This window comes from Balaenoptera acutorostrata, chromosome 7, assembly GCF_949987535.1.
Source record: "Balaenoptera acutorostrata chromosome 7, mBalAcu1.1, whole genome shotgun sequence".
In the NCBI taxonomy this organism is placed as follows: domain Eukaryota; kingdom Metazoa; phylum Chordata; class Mammalia; order Artiodactyla; family Balaenopteridae; genus Balaenoptera; species Balaenoptera acutorostrata.
Genome location: NC_080070.1, coordinates 117,167,035 through 117,189,999, shown reverse-complemented (window position 1 = coordinate 117,189,999; position 22,965 = coordinate 117,167,035). Strand labels below are relative to the sequence as shown.

The 22,965-nt window shown below is 37.7% G+C and overlaps 1 protein-coding gene across 1 annotated transcript in view; it reads left to right on the top strand.

Moving 5' to 3' along the window:
• Positions 1-22,965, top strand: part of ABCA13 (ATP binding cassette subfamily A member 13) — a 273,722-nt gene that overhangs the window by 183,141 nt on the left and 67,616 nt on the right. The window contains 2 exon segments of the mRNA XM_057549669.1: positions 345-528; positions 2,846-2,955. Of these exon segments, the coding sequence (XP_057405652.1) occupies positions 345-528; positions 2,846-2,955 (294 nt within the window).

Here is a 22,965-nt window from a genome sequence, read left to right as displayed (position 1 = left end):
GGTCAAAGTTGATTTCTTATAACTTTGCGATAAATTACTTGTCCTCTAGCACAAAAGTCTGGCATGACTTTATTGCTCGTAAAATTGAAAAGTAGTTTGAGTTTGGTGTCCATCCACGTCACTGTCTTTTAGGCTGATGTACATTTCCTTTGCGTTAGAGGATGAATGTTGACTCCTGATAGTAACTGGCCAACGGGATGCAGAACGCGGGTGCGTGGGCCAGAGCTGGTACCGCAGACTCTGGAGGCCACGTCTTCTGTTCAGATGAGCTCTGACCTTTCTCTCCCTCTAGATTCTTCTGGTCCATTTCCCAGGTGTGAATTAACTCTGACTTACCCTTCCAGGGGCCACTCTGCCATTTGAGGCACAGTCACATCTTCCATGGACGTAGATGTTGAAAAAGAGCAAGTGAGGGTGTTGGAAGGCAGAACTAGTGGAGACTAGTACAACCCTAGTAAGAGTTACAGAGGCTTCTTCAAGAGGACCACTGCCGTGCAAGATATTAGCTTGGGCCTACTCAGGGGAGAGGTGAGAAAGCTCCTGTTTGTACCTTTTCTGTTGCAAACTGGTGTCACTCTAATTGTCCATCTGTTTGTGTTATTCTCAGGATATCTGAAATCGGAACTAAGAGCAGCTTCACATTTCAGGAATCTCTGCAGGGTCTAGGTGGAGAGTCAGTCGGCTCTTTCCCTAGTGAAAACTCTGCTGATTGAGTGATGGGTTTTCTCTGTTTCATAATTTTTAAAATTTAAGTGATCAAGGAGTTTTAATTAGTTTGGCTTATGGGGTGACTCTATTGAGTGCAAATATTTTATAAATCCAATTAATTAAGGAAACCACTTCTAACTCCTGCTTAGACTTCAGTACTCTTTAAGTGGCCAATTAAGCCTGTCTAGTAATATGCTATTCTGGAAAGGTAAAAACACTCACACACTATAGCCATAGCTCAGAGTTGTTTTTTCATGAATGTGTCATTAATTCTAGTAGAAATGTTTAATCTGAACTGACAGAAGCCATACAAATTGTTCCCAACATGTGCTTAATGCATAAAGGGAAATCAGTTCTGGAAATGATTACCTTTAATTACCTGTTAAAAAGAAAAAGCGTATCTTGCATTCACATTGTACCAAGCTTCTGAGAAATTCAAAGTAGGTTATATCGTTATCTGATTGGCATCAATGCTCTACTTGTGAGTGGATCTGAGGTAAAGAGAAGCAGAGAGATGGGACTGAATCCATCCAGGGACCCTTTGACTCTGACCGAGGTGTGTGGTCAAATGGGACAGAGGTTAAAGAAGTGGTTTATGCAGTTGTTGGCTACTCAACTCTAAGACTAGCTATGTGATTTTTGCCATCTTATGGAACTGTTTTCTTACCCTTGCTTTAAAAAATAAATTTCTGTCTTGCTACTACCTCTCCTTTAGTTTTAAACTAAAGTGTGAGAGAAAAACTTGGAAAACTTCCTATGAGAGATGCTCCAGGTCTCTGAAATGATCCAAGATGCATTTACCTTTGGGTTCTCTTCACTAGGCTGTTCATGAGCATCTGAGTTTAATGACATAGATGTAAAGTCCTATGCAAGAGCCTGCAGAAGAGACGGATGGCTAAGATGTGTCCCCGTCCCTCTAGGAATTAATAATCGGGTAGGAAATGGGAGATCATAAACATACACAGTGTTGCATAACAGTAGGGCAAGGGTCAAAGGCACAGAGTGAATCGCCTCGGAGCTGTAAGTCCAGAGAGGGCAGCCTTGAAGGAGGAACGGGAGCATCGTGGGAGTGGGGAAGGCAGGGGGTGTGCAGAGCTTTATGAAAAAGGAAGGTTTGGATAAACTTAAGCCTAAGCCAGGAGGGTAGATAGAGTTCGGATAGGCTGATGGTTTGTACCTGGGACAGCAGCTCAGGTGTGGTCTGTGACACGAGTGACATGGGACAGGACAGGTCTGCAGCAGGATGGACCCCTATATCAGAGCGTGGGAGACACCCAGTCAAGGTGGGGGAAGCATGAGTGTTGAAGCAGGTGGCACCTGGAGCTACAAAATAGGGTTCTGTGATAATCAGGTGGGCTTGGCCACAAGAAACACAGAACAGTCACTTTTCCAGGATTCAGGGAGCCAGGAAGCCAGCTTAGGTCAGGAGACAGTAGTGCCCAGACATCGGGAAACAAGTGTCCTGGAAGGAGATCAGTAAGAATGAAACCGTCTCAGCTTCCACCACAGAATCCGCAGCTAAGGATATATACAGAGGTTCAAGGTAGAGGCAGAGGCTGTGAAAGAGCGAGGCCATTGTTTCCGCCACGGAATGTAAGACAGAGTGAAGCAGGAGATGTGACCTGATGCTGAGCGAGAGTATGGGAATAGAGGGCCTTCTTGATTAGTGTCAGCATTAGGCTATAGTCTGAGTGAGAGGAGAGAGACAGAGAGATGGAGAGATTCAGAGACAGAGACAGAGGAAGGCAGGGGAATAATAATGATTATGATGATGTGACTCCTAAAACATATTGCGCTTACCAGAGGGACATAGTTGGGAGCCTGTTGGATGCGCCCTGGATAGGACAGGAAATTTCAGCATAATTGGTGGTAGTTGGCTTTTACTTCTCATCCTCTTGAGTTTTCCAGACGTGAATTTACTTACTTGTCTGTGAATTAACACTGAAATAACACCACTCAAATGCCACGGTGATTTCAGAAGTACTGCATGAGCTATAAAATGCGTTATACATTTATTTTATGATTGTAAAAGTCTACAAATAACACAAACCAAAAATATCAACTCAGAGTTGGGTGAAAGCAAGTGCTGTTTCCGGCATAGTTTTGATTTCATGGTTTGTTTGTTTTCTCCTCTCAGTGCTTTGGGCTTCTACGGGTGAACGGACCTGGGAAAACCACCACATTCAAAATGCTGACCGGGGACCTGCCTCTGAGCTCAGGACACACCATCCTCAGGACTCCCATGGGGTAAGATTTAATCAGATTTAATCGTTTTGCTGCCTATAGAGATAATCATCAAGCCCAGAGACCCCCAGCCTCCCCTCAGTCCTGTGCACTAAAGTCAGAGGAGGTCATTTCCCTCAAATTTACTTTCCAATGACCACTCCTTACAAGGTGGAAAAGAGCCTCCAGATGGGAATGAAATGAACTTGATGTTTCTGGCCAGAGGGTAGAGGAGGTGTTGGCAAAAGCTTCCCAGGGCTAACCGCTTCCAGGGGCGTTGGCTGCTCTGCCCCATGAACCCAGATGAGCAGGGAGCAGTCAGGGGCTGGTTCTTCTTGCTTTGCCATCTGGTGGAGCTTCAGACACCCTCCCCCAGTGCAGGGGCCAGAAGGGGCACGGTGGTTTCATCGTTTTCCCACCCAGACCTCATCTTTCGGGCAGTACAGCAGTTTTCCAGCTAGTCTTCCAATAGTGTACCATTCTTGTGTGTCCCAATCCTATCGCTGTTCCCAAATCACATCCTATACCCCGCTCTTCTGATTCTCAGTTCTGTGTGATGACGTCCCAGCCTATATCTTTCTGCTTTTCCTACTACAGCGAATTCATTGTAACTTGATAACAGATTTCAGAAATCTGTCGTTGAACTGACATAAAGAAAGAGACATGCCTTGGGCTACATTCTCTGAAGGTCATGATATAAATAGCCACCAAGTGCTCAGTGCTGGACTTGATTTCATAGTCTGTCTACCTGGGATCCTAGAGTTATTCCTAAGTAGACTTGGAAGTAATTTGCTTGAGATTTTTCTTATATAGGTTCAAATACAATAATTGAAAAAAGTTCAAAAATATCATAATTGAAAAAAGTTCAAAAATATCATAATCATCCATTAATTAGCTGATTCTTTGCATCAACAAATAGTTTATTGTCCATCTATGATGTGTCAGGCACTAGGAAGACAGAAATTCTTCCTTAATCCTAAAATCCAGTGTTAATATTCATACGTCTCCTACTAGTTTAATTCAAACATGCATAGATATCTGTGTGTATATATCTAATTTTATCTATTATCTGCATGTGTGTGTGTGTGTGTGTATGTATGTGAAATGTAGGTGATTAAATATGTAGAGAGATGTGTACTTTAAAATCAGACACGATTATAAAGATCACTGTGTAGACTTCATTTACACTTATTGCATGAACATTTCATAATCCTCTTCAACAATATTTACGAAAAGATTTAATTTTTTAGAAGCCTGGTGGGCATGCCATTTCATTGTTAGATTAATTTGCATTTCCTTGATGACTCATGAACCTGACGGAGTGCTCTCCCCACATTTATCTGTTGCCTGGGGTTTCTTTCTGCCAATCGCCTGTCATGACCATTGTTCTTTTCTTATAAGGTTGTCTTTTTGTTACTCATTATGTACGAGTTTTTAATATATTCAACTAGTAACTAATCCTTTGCGTGCTTTATATGTTTTAAGTATTAGCTTCAGTGGTACCTTGTATTTTAACTCTGTTTTAAAAGTTTGTGTGTGTAGAGGTTCTCAGTTTTCATAAGACTGATTTAGTCTTTTTTTTCCTTTGCTATTTCTTGCTTTTTGAGTCTCAGGAAATTCTCTTTCTAAAGTAATAAAGCTATTCTCCATAGTTTCTTTTCAGAGGCTTCTAGTCTACATTCATGTTTCTAATTTATATGGAGTTTATAATTGAATATATGGTGTAATGGAAAAACAATCTGATTTCTTTTTCTGATCCCGAATTCCAGTTTGCCTAAGGCCATGTTCACAGCCATGTGTCTTTTGTCCGTCAGTTGGAAGCATCTTCTGCTCCGTACCGAGCGGTCAGCCAGGCTGGGACTCAACTTTACCTTCTCCTGCTTCAGCTGCATCCTGGTGGGTTGCACCACCTATCTGTCTTCCTACGTTTTCATTTCCAGAATAGTCTGGATTACTTTGGGACCTTTACGAGGTATTATTTTTAGAATCATTTTGGTAACCTGTATAAAAATGTCACAATATTTGAATCTTGATTGGAATTGAATCAAATTTATTTTATAATTTGAAGAGATTTGCACCTCTATGATATTTTGTCTTCCTTATCCTTAACTCTGGTAGTTACCCATTTATTCAGGTCATTTAAAAAGGATCAATTCAGTATGTTGCACTTTTCTTATCGAATCCTTGCATATCTATCTTAGATTTATTCATCCTGATGAATTTGTCTTCCTCATGAGGTAATTCATCTCTTAATTGTTTATTTTTTGGGACTTTCTTCTTTGGTTTTTTCATGGCTAGAGATTTTGCTGGTTTACCTCGTGAGTGAGTTTATGTGATTTTACTCTCATTCTCTCTTTTCCTGTCACCTTCTGTGTATCAGTTTGCTGCTCTTTCCACTATTTACTCCCTAGATCTCTCGTCCCGGGCCAGGTCATATGTTGACAGCTTTGGGTTCGTGTCCTGCAGCCGCAGGCGGATGGCCCATGTGAGTCCTTGCATCGCCAGGTCCCCGTCTCACTCTGGGACCCAGCCTGGAAGATGAGCAGCTTCCGCGTCAACTTCTCAGCCTGCTCCCGGGAGAGGTGGGGCTCTAGACCCAGGTGTCACACACTGAGCTGGGCTCTGGTCCCTCTGCATCCCTACATGAGTGCATTTAGTCCCCATTACCTCGCAGGGGCCCGATTCCTAGATGCTGTGTGTAATTCAGGTCAGAACGCAGCGATCAGTGGCTTCAGACCCTGCGTCCTGTACTCTCGTTTCTGATGCACAGAGATATTTATTTTTGAGTGTGTTTTTCTATTCTACACACTTGTTACACAGCAGTGAATGAAGTAAATAAATATCTATTAGTCATTTTTTAAAATTTAAGTATAGTTGATTTACAATGTGTTAGTTTCAGGTATACAGCAAAGTGATTCAGTTATAGCATATATATATATATATATATATATATATATATATATATATATATATATGTCTTTTCAGATTCTTTTCCCTTATAGGTCATTACAAAATATCGAGTATAGTTCCCTGGGCTATACAGCAGAGCCTTGTTGTTTGTCTGTTATATACATAGTTGTGTGTTTATGTTAACCCCAAACTCCTAAGTTATCCCTCCCCCACTTTCCCCTTTGGTAATCATAAGTTTGTTATGTCTGTGGGTCTGTTTCTGTTTTGTATATAAGTTCATTTGTATCATTTTATTTTGTTTAATGCAGAGAAAAAATGTAAAACATTGTGTCCACAATTCTCATTGGAATTTTAATTGATTTTATGTTGCATTTATAGATTAATTTGAAAAGAACTGGCATGTGAATGCTGTGTCTTCTTTTCTGCAAACATTGTATATTTTTCATTCACTGAAATAAATCTAATTCCTTTTAAAAAGTATTTTAATCCATCTAGGATACAATGCTTATCCCAGTAATTCATGAAACATCTTCTTTTCCTCCTGTGGTAGTGCCTCTGATTCCAGTTTCCTTTTTGCTTTCCCTAAAACCATCGAAACAATGTTAAATGGCAGTGTACCTTATTACTCACTTAATGATAGTATTTCTTTTTATTTTTCACTTTTAATTTTTTTCTTTCAGTTTCATTGAGATATAATTGGCATGACAGTATAAATTTATAAACTATATATGTTTAAGGAGTACAGCATAATGATCTGACTTACAAACATCATGGAATGATTATCACAAGTTTAGTGAACATTGATCATTTTATTTAGGTATAAAATAAAAGAAAAAAGACATATTTTCCTTGTGATGAGAACTTTTAGGATGTATTCTCTAAACAACTTTCATATGTAACACACTGCAGAGTTAATTGTATTAATCATGTTGTACATTACATGCCTAGTACTTATTTATTTACCTTATAACTGGAAGTTGTACCTTTTGACGGCCTTCACCCAGTTCCCCTTCCTCCTATGCCCTCCTCTGCTAACCACAGACCTCATCCCTTTTTCTATGAGTTTGTTTGTTTGTCTGAAGTGTAATTGACCTGCAACATTGTATTAGGTCCTGGTGCACAATATAGTGATTTGATATTTCCATACATTACAACAGTATCACCATGATAAGTCTAGTTACCATCTGTCACCACACAAAGTTATTACGTTATTGTTGACTATATTCCCCACACATACATTTCATCCCTGTGACATATTTATGTCATAAATAAAAGATTTTTAAATATTGATCTGTCCTTATCTTTCTGCAGTATACTTTATTTTGTCATGGATTTAAATATTTTCTTATTTGCTAAATTTTATATAGCATTTTAAACGTATGCTTGATCATGAAAATTAGTTTGTTGTTGAAAACTCTCATTTTAAATCCTTACTATAAAATTACTCCTATTTTTAATTTTTGTTGTTATTTTGACAATTTAAGTTTTCTAATAAACCTATTTACTTAATTTAAATTTTTAAACTACTTACATGGAGCTATAACTATTATTATCTTAATAGTTATATTTTTTTCTCCTCTCTGTGCCTGTATAACTTGTGATTTTTTCCTATAAAGTTATCTTTGTACTTCCCAGACTTTGACTATTTTACTTTAAAAAGAATGAAAGATTGAATTTATTTAGCAATTCAAATTTTTTTCAGTTTTTCAGCAATTCAAATTTTTTTCAGACAAATTTATTAAATTTTGCCATTTTTATTAACCTCTCTACCATGTTTTTCTCAATCTAGTTTTGTGGATTTGTTTCTAACTTCTTGATTTGAATGATTTTTAAAATCTTTTCTTCTTTAAATAAAGTATCAAATCATTGTCTATAAATATGCTTCTTTGTACAGCTTTACTTTGACCCTAAACATTTAATGTGTGATATTATTGCTGTCATTATTCTGTAAATAACATATATAATTTTGATTTTGTCTTTCCAAAATTTACATAGTAGAATATTTATACTTACTCAAAATCTTGTGTTTCTTGGTTTAATATATTTAAAAAATTTTCTTAAAAAAATTTTTATTGATGTTAAAGAAAAGAACATCTCAATGAATTTTCACAAAGTGAAAATCTGTGTCTCACTCAAGAAACAGCACAAGGCCCTTTAAATCCCTATCCAGTCATTTCTCCCCTTCAAAGGTAACTCCTATCCTGATTTTTTAAAATGTAGCTTAGTATATTTTTATAAGGCAAACTTTTATAACCAAGACTCAGGCCAAGACCCAGAACTCTGGCAGCTAACTGGGAAGCCAGTCAGCCTGCCCTGCCTCAACCACACCCCTGAGCCAGAGGATCCTGTGTGGCTTTATCACCCCAGAGTGTCCCTGGACATCAGCGTTTGACCTTGCTCATTTGTAAAGACCTCATAGGACTTTCAGACCCTCAGTGTACAGGTCCCCTCTTCCTTTCTTTCTTTTCTTTATAGTCTACCTTTGATCCTGGGCCATTGGACTTGGAGACCTGCCTGTTAACTGTGCTGATTGCATACAAGCGATGAGGTCTAACGTGATGCTCTGTCCTGTTTCTTGCAAGTTACAGCTGGATCCAGAGTTATCATCAGGCTTGAGGTCTATCCTTTGACATAAATAAGCAGGAGGTAATGTTTCTGGGTTTTTTTTCATCAAGAACCATCTGATATCTGGTCTTCACTCCTTTTTTGATGTCTAATGCCAAGGTTAATGCATTAATTCATTGGAAACTGCAAAATGGTAATAGTGTAACTCTTATTGTTTTGTTTTCATTTACTAGCTGGAATAATTTTATAAGGAGTAGCTGTCGCTACATTTTATTTCACTACCCAGAGGTATAGTTTATATAAAAAAGGACAGATAAATGCTTGTTTTTGTTTTCCCTTTTTATCTACTCAGTTTTCAAGATAATCAATTGATTTGCAATTACCCTCAGAGGTGAGAAATTAGGAGTTGTTTGCTTGTTTGTTTTTGGTTGTATTATTCTGGTTTTATTCTGATAGATTTAGAATATATCAGAAGGTTACTTTGTGCTTCGTTATCCCTTTCACTCCTTAAGGGGGCATTTTCTTGCCTCTCCCCATCCCCCCAGTCTGGTTTCCTCATCCTTGTACTAGGAATGATATGGCTCAGACATGGAAGATTCAGCAAGGTCTCATGTCCAGCAGCTGGCCTGCACTCCTCACGTAAGGACTGTTCCCTTTCTTAGCTTCCGTGAGGACAGTCAGAGACCTGAAAGCATATCTGTCTTACTCCAAACTCTGCATGTTTAATTGTTGTGCTATCTGTTGGCTCTTTTTGGTTTGTTTGTTTTTAATTTAATTTTTATTTTATATTATAGTTGATTTATATGGTTCTTAACTGTTATAATCATTGCTATCTGTGGGCAGAGAATACAATTAAACTTCAGTGAGTCTATGACAATTGATAAAAAGTCAATATTTGGAACTAATTATGTTCAAGAACAGAAAATAGAGAGAACTGATAAGTTGAGCGAGTGTTTGAGCTCTGTGAGGATGGGCTCGTAGATCCTAGCTACCATACAGAAAAGGAACCATGCCACGTGCAATTGAAGCTCTCTCAAGTGTTATGTTGCTGATTTTCCTCTGCAGTTTTTGCTGATTATGTGGTGCATTTTCTTTCCCCTAATTTCTTTTTACAAGTACATATGGACAAAAGGATCAGAATGTCAAAAGAAAACAAAAGTATATGGTTTATTTTTTCAGCCCTGGAAGGCTGTTTCTCTCCTTAATAATCCTATTCCATCATTTGTCAAATAATTGGAAAATGAAATTCAAATAGCTGGTCTTGAAAGGAAGAATAAATTTACATCCCCATAATGGTCTATAAGACCCTTATTATGCTACATATCTGTGTAATTAGTTTAATTATAACTAGATCACTCTTGCATTAATTATATTTTTAACACTGATTATTTGTAATTTTAATTGCACATTGGTATTCAAGGGATTAAATGGATAGTTAGAACACAATGGAATTTTTAACTACTTAGAGAGTTGGTATGTATATTTCTGCCCAGGAAACTCATAACTTACTGCTACCTAATTGAAACACAGCAATTCAGTCATCTGTTAGATTAGGGTTCCTTTTGTCTCTCGTTTGAGGTTATGTTATTAACTTTTGTGAATGCTTATCCTCAAACCTGAGACTATGTCCTGATTATTCCAATTTGGTTTAAAGTATCACGAGCTCCTGGTATAACGACAGTGGTCACGAATTGGAAGACCGCAGGTCAAACCCACCTGCCCTGTTGTTTGGCAAGCACAGTGTTAAAATGCTCCCCAGCTCTGTGTTAGGGGCTTGGCTTTCTCCATCTCGCCTAATAATTGTAACAACTTTGCGAAAAGGCTGTTACCCTAACTTAGCAAATCGGGAATCTGAGATTCAGAGGATTGAGTGGAGCACAGACTTCCAGGGAGGGGCAGAGGATTCGAATCTATGTTCACAATGTACAAGTCACCAAACAACTGATAGTTGGGATTTAGGCCAATGATCGTGACACTGGACTACCAGTAGGACTGAGGTGCTGACTCAGAGCCCGTGTTGAACGTGTTTGTAAGTGTCATATCCCATCAGCATTGTGGAGGCTGCATCAGTTTCTGCAGGTCCTACTGATTGATGATTATCCACAAGTAAATATTTACATGGTGGAAAAAAAAAAGAAACAACCCCAAATCCTGTTTGCATTTTTCCTTTCAGTTCACCTCTCTTATCTGTTCTTGATCCTAAGACCAACTTCCCTTTCCACACCCTAATTATTCTGATCTCAGTAATACCTTCTGATCCCAATAACTACATATATATTTTTATGTCTTAAATATATTATATATAATTATATATCACATATTAAATGTACTTATGTATTAAATATATAGTGTATGTTAAAATGTATATATTTAAATAGTCCTTTCAGAAAGATATATACCAACACTTCTATCTTTCTCAGACATAGATACACTTAAGTTATAGTACTTATCTGAATATTTATATACTGGTCATGAATTTTTTTTTTTTGGTAAAACTCAGACACTTTTATTTACACTTTAAAAAGTGAACAGGTTGCCCACAGAAATGTTATGAAACTTGAAGTGTTTTATTTTGTACTTAAAAAGTGTAGGTCATTGATTCATCTTTATAAATAATTTCTCTGGTAACAGCAATTCACTTCTTTTAACCTCCCACTTAAAAACCTCACCACTTCAAATATTCCATGTTACTAGTACCTTGGTAATAGTGTTACCAAATTTTCCTAAGAGCAGTGTGTAGTGTTTCTCATAGAAACCTAGAAATAATGCAAGTAAATATAAACATTCATTGTTTGATGGGGAATTATTTCTGAACATTAATATAAAATTCTTAATATAAAATATGGATATATTTAAATGTGGAAATTTTACATTTTTTTGCACCTGAAAATACTAAAATTTAAAGGCAAAAACAGTGGTCAAAAAAGACAGAGAATAGAGAGACATAATACATAAAGTAGTTACAAAGTCAATTAAACAATATTTAATGACAGTTAAGGTGAAAGATTAGAATGACCTGAAAATGCTCTATTACTAGATAAAGGTTAAACCACAGTTTTTTGTTTTTTTTTTTAATTTTACTTATTTATTTTTGGCTGTGTTGGATCTTCGTTTCTGTGCGAGGGCTTTCTCTAGTTGCGGCGAGCGGGGGCCACTCTTCATCGCGGTGCACGGGCCTCTCACTATCGCGGCCTCTCCCGTTGCGGAGCACAAGCTCCAGACGCGCAGGCTCAGTAGTTGTGGCTCACGGGCTCAGTAGTTGTGGCTCACGGGCTCAGCAGTTGTGGCTCACGGGCCTAGCTGCTCCGCGGCATGTGGGATCTTCCCAGACCAGGGCTCGAACCCGTGTCCCCTGCATTGGCAGGCGGATTCTCAACCACTGCACCACCAGGGAAGCCCCCACAGTTATTTTATAAGTGCCTATCTGAGGCCGCAAGAAAGAAAGGGAATCCTGGTTCTATAAAGGAAAAGAAAAGCTCACAAAGTGGAGTGACTGCTTGGGCTGGTGCTGTGGCTGCCTGACAAAGGGGCAGAGCGACTGTGGGTCTGGGAACTGGAGGCTGAGGTTTTAAGGTCCCTGAAGGTGAAGAGAAGAGGCTGCAGCTTTGCACAAGGGGAAACTTTGAACCGAAACCCTGTATAAATCTAGCATCACTGAAGGGCTGCATCCTCACTGGCGCAATGGGCTCTTGAAAAAATGGCAGAGAAAGATGGTAAGAAAACTTGTTGGTTTCTATTGAGGCTCAGAGTTTTAAAGGTAAGGTCTCCCCTGGATTTTGAAACCCTGGGATTCTACCTGCTGTGAGGAAGGGAGTCTAAATTTAACTACTGTGGCCAAGGACCCACATCTCTCCCTACCCAGGAATGTAACATAAAGATGGCTGCAGGCTCATGGTCCTCGTGGGCACCTGGAAGAAGAAAACACAAAACTTATTTGAAAGGAAGCTCCCACAACTTACACTTTATGGGAATTTCAATTTAAAAAAGAGAGTGTCACTAAAATGGAGTTTGCAACCAAACATTACAAAACTCACAGAAAGTTATCCACTGAGGATATACATTGATGGATATGACAAAGGGGGAGAGTTGGCCTACTAAGAATCTAATACAATAGAAGTGCAACCTCACAGAGAACGTACAACATGAAGGAAGCAACATGACATCATAAAAAAGAAGAGATTTGAAAAAAAACACTTTCTAGGATTGAAAAAGATGGTCATTGAAATCAAAAAGAAAACATAGCTCTTGTGTTGAAAACAAATAATACCCAGCTTATGAAAAATATGTGAAAGAGAAATTAAGAGAGATGAGGGGTAGAAAGAGAAGATCCAACATGTGTTTAATCAGATTTGTGAACAATAGAACAATAGAACAGGGAGAATGGAATAAAGGCATCATTGAAAGAAATAATAGCTAACAATTTTTCAGTACTAATAAAAGAGATGACTCTTTAGGCTGAAAAGCACTATGCTTCTCAAGCGTAACAGATAAGAAGATATTCATACTTAGACATTTTATAGTAAAGCTGCAGAATTCCAAAAACAAAGAAAAAAAGAAAAGAGAAAACACAGATCATCATAAGGGTGTAAAATTAGACTTGTACCTGTTCAAAATAGTCATTACTAAGCACTCATGGCTTCTAAGCTTCAATTTAAATAAATTAAATTAATTTTAAATTTAACTTCTCGGTAGCACTAGCAACATTTCAAGAGCTTACCAGTTTCTTCTGTTTCAGATGGCACAGATAGAGAACATTTCCGTGGTTGCACAGCAATTTCTGTTGGAAAGTGAGGAATTACACCAAAGGCACCTTCTTAGCAGCAGGGATATACACAGAAATAATGGAATAATAGCATGGATGAAAAAGCTGGAATTTCTGGATAGGTCAACAGTTATTACATCTAGGTAGGGAATTATCAATTATTCGTATTTGTTCCTTATTACTTCCTGTGTTTTTCAAATCTTGTATCATGATCACGTGTTAAATTGTCAGGTAATTAAATAAATAAGCAATAGAAAAACTCTTTTAAGACACAAGGCTTTCTCTTCACGTTTCATACCAGCATTTTTGGAGCCTGCTCTGCTTTAATATGTGCAAGTGGGATGGACGTTTTTTGGCCTTAGTTTCCTCCTGCCTTAAATGATCACTAACATAGAATTCGTGGGAGCAGTAAGTATTAAGTGCTGTAACACCATCAAATTGCTCAGTATTATGGGTGCAGCACTTAGGAATTGATAAAAAGATTCCTCTGCTTCATTTAAACTGCTGCAATACCTATGTAAAATACATAGAGCTCATTCATTGCTTATAAAAGCCTTATCTTCCTTTAGACTGACATGAATCCCAAATTAAAGTAAGTTAAATCATAACCACATCAACTAGGAATTACTTGAACATGCATTTCCATTTAAAATTAAATGGCAATTGAACAACACTAATACAGCTAGGAAAACAATGAAGGAAATCCCTCTATCATCTTACATTAAAGTTATTTTTATTCTTGTAGTCTCAGTTTTGCAAAAGAAATCTATTTATCTACCTATACATATACATATGCATGCATACGTAAATACATAGTTGCAATAATAGTATTATTTTGGAGCTGAGAATGTAATTTTTGTAATGGAAAATACCTTCAGGATGTAAAGGACTGCTGACCTTTCATACAGAGTGTGCAGTGTGATTTATTATTTCTCGATATGGCTCTATCCTATGCCAACAAAATTGCTCTATACTCCTGGCCTGATATGCCAATATAATTGCCTCATCCTGGGTAATCTGTGTGTTTCATTACAAATCGGTATTAGAAGAACTCTGCACGTCCCCTGGCAGAGCTGTGTCCTTAAGCATTTTGTTAACGAAGGGATAATGCTCACTGAAGAAGGACGTTGAAGGCAACTGCTTCCTTTCTCAGACACTGAAATACAAAAGCCTGGTGGAGGTCTCTATAAATTGAGAATATGTTTTTTCTAAGGCTACTGTAACATAGAACCATATTTTCTTTAATAAATAGAATAGGCCGCTAGGGGTAGGGGGTGGTCGGAACAGCAGCTTCAGATATTTGATTTTCATCCAAAGATTTTTAAATGACAAAGACAATCACAAAGGAACTCTGCTGAATACTCTGTAATAACCTAAAATGGGAAAAGAATTTGAAAAAGAATAGATACACGCACATGTGTAACTGATCACTCTGCTGTACACCTGAAACTAACACAACATTGTTAATCAACTATACTGCAATATAAAACAAAAATTAAAAGAATCACAAACCTACAGCTTACATATTGAGCTGTATGAGGGTTCAAATATGAGCTTCGAATATTAAAATCAGAGTTAGTCAACTGTCTGAGCTCATTCGCTCTCTGTAAACTGCCCCCCCTGCAACTGTGAACCCTTCTCCCCACTGCTGGTCTCCCGCCACACGGTGGCTGAACCGTCCCCAGCATCCTGCGGGTTCTGTCTCTGTTCCTTCCTCAGCACTCTCTCTCTATGTTCCCCAGAGTCCCCCTTCACCCGAGGAGCCCTGATTCCCCACCAATGTCAAGCACAAACAGGTCAGCAGACTCCCATTAGGAGGGTAGGATTATCCCCAGCTCCGTCCTAGGACTGGACTTGACTGTATCCCTGTTGAAATGCCCTGTCCCATTGTGTCTCACCTTTGGTCGTCCGTTTATTGGATGGTGAGCTCTCTAATGAGCGTAGTTTTCCTCAATAAATGATCAACCCTTTCATCGTCCAGGTGGAGAAGCTGAGGCCAGAGAGGAGGGGGGACTTGTCTTAGTCATAGAGTTTGAAGTGATGCCCAGCGCCTATCCCCTCCCAGCTGCTGTTTGACATTTATGGAAATAAATTTTAAAAATTGTTTTTCTTTTCACAGTGGATAACACCACTGGTTGAATAACAGTATGTGTGTGTTTGCGTGTGTGTATGTGTGTAATATTACACTATAATATATGTGATAGTTTGCTAGGACTACCACAGCAAAATAACAGACTTAGGCAATAGAAATGTGGGTGGCTTAGGCAATAGAAATTTATTTTCTCAGGGTTCTTTTTTTTTTAAATTTTATTGAAGTACTGTTGATTTACAATGTTAATTTTTGCTGTACAGCAAAGTGACTCAGTTATACATATATATATAGTCTTTTTTAATATTCTTTTCCATTACGGTTTATCACAGGGCGTCGAATATAGTTCCCTGTGCTCTACAGTACGACCTAGTTGTTTATCCATCCTATATATAATCGTTTGCATCTACTAACCCCAAACTCCCAGTCCTTCCCTCCCTCTTTTCTCACGGTTCTAAAGATGAAAAGTCCAAGGTCAAGGTGTCAGCGGGTTGGGTTCTGCGGAGACCTCCCTCCTGGGCTTGCAGACGGCCGCCCTCTTGCCGTGTCCTCATGCTGCCTGGGGCCTGTCTGTCTCTCTTCTTATAGGGACAGCAGTCCTTCTCCTCCACCCTTATGACCTCATTCGACCTTAGTTACTTCTCCAAGGGCCCATCCCCAGTGCAGTCTGCAATCCCATTCTGAGGCCCTGGGGGTTAGGATTTCACATTTTCTGCGTGGAGACAAGTCATCGCTGCTCTGTGCCCCCCTGCCCCCCTGTGTCAGCTGTCACCAGCCGGCATCCCACAGGGCTTCACTCAGTCACGTGGCAGATGGGGATAAAAGAGCTGTCAGTGGAGCTCTCTTCTCTCTGTCCTCCCCCTCCCTGGACCCCACCATTTCCTCCTTCCCTCTTCTCCACGCTCTTCCTCCTCTTTTCTGGAAAAGCTAAGATGTTGAGTGTGCACCACACAGAAGCCACATCCACTGGGAACTGAACAGATGTTGCCCTTTCTCTCTTTTTGCTTCGATCTAATCATGGTGTGTTTCACACTGTCACTTTAGTGCAGGTAACGCTCATACACACTTCATCTTTCCTCTGCGTCAAACCTGGCGGAATAAACTCGACACTCATAAGCGTCTTGCAGTGCAGTGGTGAAGGGCAGAGCCTCGGTCTGTGCCTGACCACAGTGTGCGGGCTCTACAGCAGAGCCGGGCAACCTTCTAGAACAGGGGCCCACACATGTCATTCTTCACACCCACCCTCTGCAGCAGGAACACTGGAAATGCATTCTGAGAGAAAACAAATAATATAATTCTAAACACTTCTATAGAACCACAAAAATAAGCCAACTAAATGTACACCACTTTTTTTGTTTAACATCCACATGGGAGCAGTTGACATTATCAGCAGTCTGAATTCCCAGACATCCCTTTATGATTGGAGGTGAGATGTTAGTTAGTTTTTCCTTTCTAGTTATTCCAGTGGCTTGATCTCTACCTGGTGTGGTTGATTTTTGACCCTAGAGTAATGCACAGGAAGGCATAGTACTGACCTCCCCATCTAAGGAGGGATAGTGACCCAAGATAAAATTCTAGTTCCTTCCTTGTTTGTTTGTTTATATCTAAATCCTTATGGATCTGTATCTTATTCAGGGTTAAAAGAGTGAGACAGAATTAAGATTTGAATTAAAAAAAAGGTTATCCAGTTATTACCATACCCTTTATTGAACAGTCTATCTTTATTGATTTGAAATGACCCACTTATTTAATACACTGTTAGGTTTGTTTATATGAACTTGATATGTTTATGTGCTTTTAATTTTGAACTTGTTTGCATTTTCTGGCACAAAGTCTACCCTATTTTTTAAGCTACAGTTTTATAACATGTTTTACTATCAAAGCCAGTCCCTTCATTATTAGCCATCAGAATTTTCCTGTTGTGAAATCTACAGAGATAGAAACAGTTGTCAAAACACTGGAAAGATTGATGATGTTGAGCCTCCTCGTTTAGGACTATTGTCATTCCAGTTTCTGCAGTTTTCTAGCAGATTCCTCATTAGATTTTAATATAACCTATATATTTCATGTTCTGGATACTCCTCCACATTTCATTTTATGTAATTTGATAGTGCCGTGAATGGAATTTTCCTTCTTTTATATTTTTAATTGGTGAATGTTGATATACAAGGAAACTATCTTTTTTTAAGCTGTGACCAACCATTTTGTTAAATTATTCTATTTGATCTAATATTTTCTTAGTTGAGTATCTCCACAATTTTGGTAGAGAAAAATATTACTTCTTAATTTCTAATATTTATATCTCTATATATTTTTCATTGTTTTATTTGAACTAGAATTATGCTTAAACCTGCATTGGTAATAAGTATCTTTTACTAAGAACTCACTTTTTCTGAATTTTTTCAGAAAAAATTTTCTGGAATTTTTCCTAGAATTTTTTCTGGAATTTTTTTCAGGAATGAATGCTGATTTTATCTAAATCATGAATGTCAGTGATCTTTTTTTCATCCTTTGAACTATATTATTTTTCATATTTTTTAAGGAATACATATAGACAGTGGTTAACTTATTCAGTGTTTATACTATTATGATTATATAAATACTACTCATAGTTGAGCCCTGAAACACCATGACATTTCCTTTCTTGCACTAAAAGTCCTAATGAAGACTCTATATGGGTTCTTTTAATCAGTGAAATCTTACTTCCTTTGGTGCTAGGACATCTTCTTTATGTTTTTTCTTTTTTAATTCCACTTGTGTTTCTTTATTGTCTCTTTCTTGGTCTCCATTATTCAGCTGTCATGTCTCCTAGAATGAAACATTTTCTCTTCTGTGTTCAATATCTTTATCTTCTAGTTCTACTTTCTGGGAGATTTTCTTAACTTTACCTTCCTACTGTTTATTGAGTATTTTATTTTAATCATAGTTTTTACATTTTCACTAGCTCTTTGTTCTCTGTGGTTATCTTTTTACAAAATGTGACATTCTATTTGTTTTTCATAAATGTGGTACCATCTTATCTCTGAAAATATTGATATACTTTTCTTTGAAAATAATCTCTCTCTCTTGTGTCCAATCCAGGTTCCTGTTTTGTTTGTTTGTTTGCTTTGGTTTGTGTTGTTCATGTCACATATTTCCTTCAAATGACTAATGCTCACTGGATACTTGCTTACACTTTATACTTGAGCACTATAAGTCTTAATGAAGACTCTATATGGACTTATATACGGTGTATATTAACTGGGCTTCATGTAATTTAGGGGGGCAGTAAAGGCAAATGTATATTTAATTCCCATCTTTAATTGGATGTCTAGATTTACTAACTACAAGCTACCTTTGCATTGCCACTGTGACCCCATTTAATCATGTCCTATTTGTTTGAACCTTTCAAAAACTTGAATTACCAGAACCAGTAGTGACACACTTTTTGAATTACATTCACTTAAGTCTACGGGTGACCAGATCTTTTTCCTCTTCAGGCTTGATCATATAAACTGGGATTTTAGATTCAGATTGTTGTAAAAATTTTGCATTGTTCTTTCTTTCTTTTTAAAGAAGATACATATGTGTTGCATGCATCATTTATTTAGATATATGTCTATTTTAATTTGTTTCAGTTCTGACCACTGGCTTTTTCATTTATCTTTATAATGCCTAATTCTACTTAGGTTTTGTTTGTTTTAATGAAGGATAACTGGGGTGCGGAGATGTATGTTCTGATTGCTGGAATATCAGAGAGTTACTTTAGGTGCTTTCACTGTGAGAGACAACCAGGGTATACAAATGTTTCAGAAGCTTCTGAATGTTGCTGCTATCTGTTCAGATATTCATATCTTTCATTTTCTTTGCTCTGAAATTTACCAAAACAAGCAAGAAAACAAAACCCATTAACTATTCTTCAGGAATTATCGAGGCTTCATAGTACTTATTTTCATTTTGGGGTTATTTTTAGCCCTCTTTTATACATTTTTTATTAACTTCAAGACAATGATTTTGGTTTCCTTACAGTCTTTCTTTATTTTGAGTTATCACCTGTTATTCTCATCCTAGGAGACTTTTAATTTCATTTTGGTGCTATTTTATCTGTCACTTCTCCCCGTGGACTGATGTTTCTCATTCGCTAAGGCTGCTCCATCTCACGTTCTACTAGGAGTGTCTACATGTTTCCTAAATTTTTCAGACACCCTCTTGCTGAATTTTCTGGATGTTGTTCCCTTTCCACTATTCAACACTATTTTTAGGGGGTATCATTTTACTTCTCTTAGAAAAGGCCTGATCTTTCTTAAGTTGATGTTTCTCGACTGCAGGATTCCCTCTGCACAGGTGGGGATGGCTGTGTATAGAGTTTAGAGATGCAGCCAGATGTCTGCTGGAGATGCCCGGCTTCCCGGTCAGTGTTGGTGGCTGGCAGGTTTTTACCTTTTGTCTGTCCTTTGTATTGAGGTAGCATCATTTCTCACCTTCACTGCCGTTTCCTGCAGCTCAGAACCAGGGTGGAACATAGACACGGGCTGTGTCTCAGAGCAGCACCCGAGGTTTCTGAAGCCCCCTCTTCTGGTGCGTGTGCTACTTCTCAGAGCCAGGATCCAGGTGCTGCATCTGTGTTGGGTGAACGTGGATGTAAGTTTGCCTTCCTTTTCCCCTGCATATTCTCTTCCATGATTTGAATCCTTATTATGAGCTGGTTTTTTAATAGTTTTTTAAAATCTAAGTCCTTCTGTCTTATAACTATGAAGATGCCCTCTAAGACTATTACATTGCTTCTCTGTGTGATGAAATTTTGTTGAATTTTATGGGCATTTTAAGGTAAACATTAGAGATGTAATTTTGAACTGGAAGCTTGACCTCTGGTTGTGATTAGTAATTCTGATAACAAGGTAAAGTAAGAATTAATGTGGGTTAATATGAATTAACTTTTTTTTTTTTCTGCTTTTTCTCAGAGATGTAGGCAAGGTTCAATGGAAACCAAACCAGGTGAGAAGGGTTGAGGGTCAAGGAGAAAGGAAATAGGGCAAAATAGTTTGGGATCATAGTGCCGTAAATTCTGAACAAGGGCATTGAAAAAAGTGGAGTCAAGTATGACTTTGAGGTTGAGAAGTTTGCGCCAGGATTTTCTGAAGCATGAAGTGTTAACCAGCAGTAGGGGATGCAGAAAAGGAACCATTGGGGGCAGAAGATAGGGTCTTTATTCTTCTTTCTTCTTCTCCTTTTTTTTTTTAGTTTTTTATTCAGTTTGGTTTTTATTCAATTTTATTTTCCCTGAAATAATGCTCTTTCTTTAAAGGAACTAATGCACCATAATTCATGCTCTTTTTCCTTTTTCTTCCTAGAAAAAACTGTAAAAGGTAAATATGCATCCCGAGACAGGGATGAAGTTGTGCTTTTGATATAATTTGTTGCCTTTGAATATGGTAGATGATGACCCAAATGATTTAGCATAAATAGTAAACATTTGGTATTATCTGTAACAACACTAATGTATTATAATTTCCATGGGGAAGGAGGATGCTTTTTAGCTTCGAGCTATTATATAGATCATAAAGGAGTGTATTTTAAAGGCTGTGGGCTCTTTGAATGGATACTACTTTGGTCTCAAATATCAGTTTCCTTTTTGCATTCTCTTTATCAGGTAAAGAATTTTTGTGATGTTGCTTTAGCATTTGTCATCTTCATTTTAAATGTTTTTGGATGTGCACATGGTGGAAATATTCCAAGACTATAGACTATAGTGTACCTGTGTTCTCCAGTGGGCCAGTCCCCCTCCAGGGGGTTCTTATTTACATTTGTGCACCTGTGTGTGCAGATCTGTATGGCGGGAGAGGGAGTGAGCCAGGGTCCCTTGTCAACATCTGCTTCTCAGTTTCTGAAACGGTCATTGGTCTTCGTGTTGGCTGCCAATCTGGGGTCAGGGAGGCCATTTCTGTTTCCTGGAAAATAATTTCATCCAAATATAAGTTTATTTGCTTTGATATGTGCAAAATAATGTCTTCTTATTGTTTTAATTTCCTCTATATTTGTAATGTCACAATTTTTATGTCACATTTTGTGATGTTTACCTTTTTTTTCCCCCAGAGGAATGGCTGATTTGTCTACTTTTTTTCATGAAATCACCTATTTATTTGTTCTACAATGTTTTGTTTCCTAATTATTTAATTTCTACTTTATTCTTTCCTCCAAATTTCCTTTATAAATTTTTCTAGCTTTTTTAGTATGATGCTTAAGTAGTTAATTCCAATTTTTTCTTCTCTGTTACTGAAAAAATTTAAATCCATGCACTTTCCTCTGACCGTTGTTCTCGATAATTTTCCACATGACTTCATTTTTGTTATTTTCCAGATATTTGGCAAAGTCATTTGATTTTTCTTTTTGGAAAGAGCTTTGACTTTGACGTTTCAAAGTTGTATGATGTTTTGTTTTTGGCTGGTTTTATTTCGTTCAACAGGAAATTTTTGTATGTCCTGTTTCTTCTTGGTCTGTTTTTGTTTGTTTTTGTTGAATGCTCGTTTTTTGTTTTCTGCACGGCCCCCCCTTTCTTTTGCCAATTTGGAGTGCTTTCAGACGGTGTTTAGCTTCTCCAGTTTCTTCTACAAATATAACTATGTATAATGATTAATTTTATACTTCTTTATAGGGAGTCTATTATCTCCTCAGAATAAACAATAGCAAAATTCGTATATTCTCAATTCCAGACATCACCCCCTCTCTTCTTTTTCAATGGGTTTTCTCCTTTCAGCTTTTTACTCCTAGCGTTTTTGGGGGAAAGGCAATATGGTATCACTGATCTCGGAGTGAGAACTGGACAACAGCCAGAGGCTTTGGTGGGACTTGGCTCCCAGACCTTTACCGGCATCTCCATGTGGGACAGTGTATCACTTATACAGGATACACTGTCCTCTAAATATGTAAAATAATAACACCCTTGAATTCTCTATGTTGTTTTTCTTTTTCTTAAGGAAAACATGTTAAAATTTCTGAAAGACTGAAAACTTTAAAGAATGCTATAAAATTGAGGCATTATCATATTGTAGCTACTGTTTATCAACAGCTTATTAGCAGTTTGAAGCTTTCTTGCTAACAGTATTATTTGCAACTTGTTTTTTTTTGTTATGATAGTGACTCAGTAGATTTTGACACATGATGGTAAAATAACTTATACTTCTAATGTAGGAATTATTTTAAAATCTCACTTTGAGAAAATAAAAACCATGGCAAATTTGCCTGTTCTTGCGTGGGAAGCAGCCGCATAGCACAGGGAGATCAGCTCCGTGCTATGTGACCACCTAGAGAGGTGGGAGAGGGAGGGAGGGAGGGAGGGAGATGCAAGAGGGAAGAGATATGGGAACATATGCATATGTATAACTGATTCACTTTGCTATAAAGCAGAAACTAACACACCATTGTAAAGCAGTTATACTCCAATAAAGATGTTAAAAAATATTCAAAATATTAAGTAGAGAATAGTTATACCAACATTCTCAATCTGTCAATTTTTTATAAATGACCTGGATTTTAGTATTTATATGAAGATTCTTTGTATAATTTTAAATATTAGAGATACCCACCACTGGAATAATTTGAACTGTTTAAATTGAAAAAACACTCTTCCTGACAATATCTATCATGGAATTCATAGTGCATTTAATATAATTTGAATCCACATAAGTACACATAAGTGCAGGGCATATTTGCAGATAATTATCCAATGAAC